This window comes from Nannochloropsis gaditana (genome assembly GCF_000240725.1).
Source record: "Nannochloropsis gaditana CCMP526 unplaced genomic scaffold scaffold306, whole genome shotgun sequence".
Lineage (NCBI taxonomy): Eukaryota > Eustigmatophyceae > Eustigmatales > Monodopsidaceae > Microchloropsis > Microchloropsis gaditana.
Genome location: NW_005803647.1, coordinates 33579 through 34159, shown reverse-complemented (window position 1 = coordinate 34159; position 581 = coordinate 33579). Strand labels below are relative to the sequence as shown.

Sequence of the window (581 nt, the reverse complement as noted above, 5' to 3'; positions counted from 1 at the left end):
ATCCCGTTTGATGTATGTATAATGGGGTGATGGTCGCACACTTTCTTACAGGTCGACCTGTCAATCCGTACGCGCCCATATTCAAGCACAAATCTACACATCCAAAAATGAAAGATTTCTCTTGTGTTTTCCTCGTCGCTCTCCTGGGCTTTGGAAGCATTCTCACCACCATCTCTCAAGAGTGTCCGCGGCTTTCTCTGACGGCCAATGTTAGGCCAAATCCTCGGCGTGGGATCGTGGCCGGCAAGGGAATGGCTAAGATCACCGTCATGCTGAGGAGCAACGATCCCGTGGACAACGTGGAGTTTCAGTTGAACCTGCCGGATGGGCTATCGGTCGAGCGAACAGCAATTCGTCCGTCCTCGAAGCCCTATACACCGCCGCAAATTGTTGAGGATGCGGATGGAGTGACAGCTATTTCCTGGCAGGGTCTCACTTTCACCAAACGCAAGGGGGGCAAACGCCGCTTTCGCGTCAAGGTGAAGGCCGACCAGTGTGCCCCTGAGACGCTCGCGGTGAACGCTTTCGCTTACCTAATGAATGCTACAGACACCTCGTGCATCACGCCGCTGGCGAACCCT

The 581-nt window shown here is 54.0% G+C and overlaps 1 protein-coding gene across 1 annotated transcript in view; it reads right to left on the bottom strand.

Annotated features, from left to right (window-relative positions):
* Window positions 1-47: 47 nt before the first annotated feature.
* NGA_0393100 (uncharacterized protein) overlaps window positions 48-581 on the bottom strand; it is a 1432-nt gene continuing 898 nt past the window's right edge. Inside the window, exon 2 of the mRNA XM_005855048.1 lies at window positions 48-579. Coding sequence (XP_005855110.1) covers window positions 530-579 — 50 coding nt within the window. The 3' untranslated portion in view covers window positions 48-529. The remainder of the gene's footprint in view (window positions 580-581) is intronic.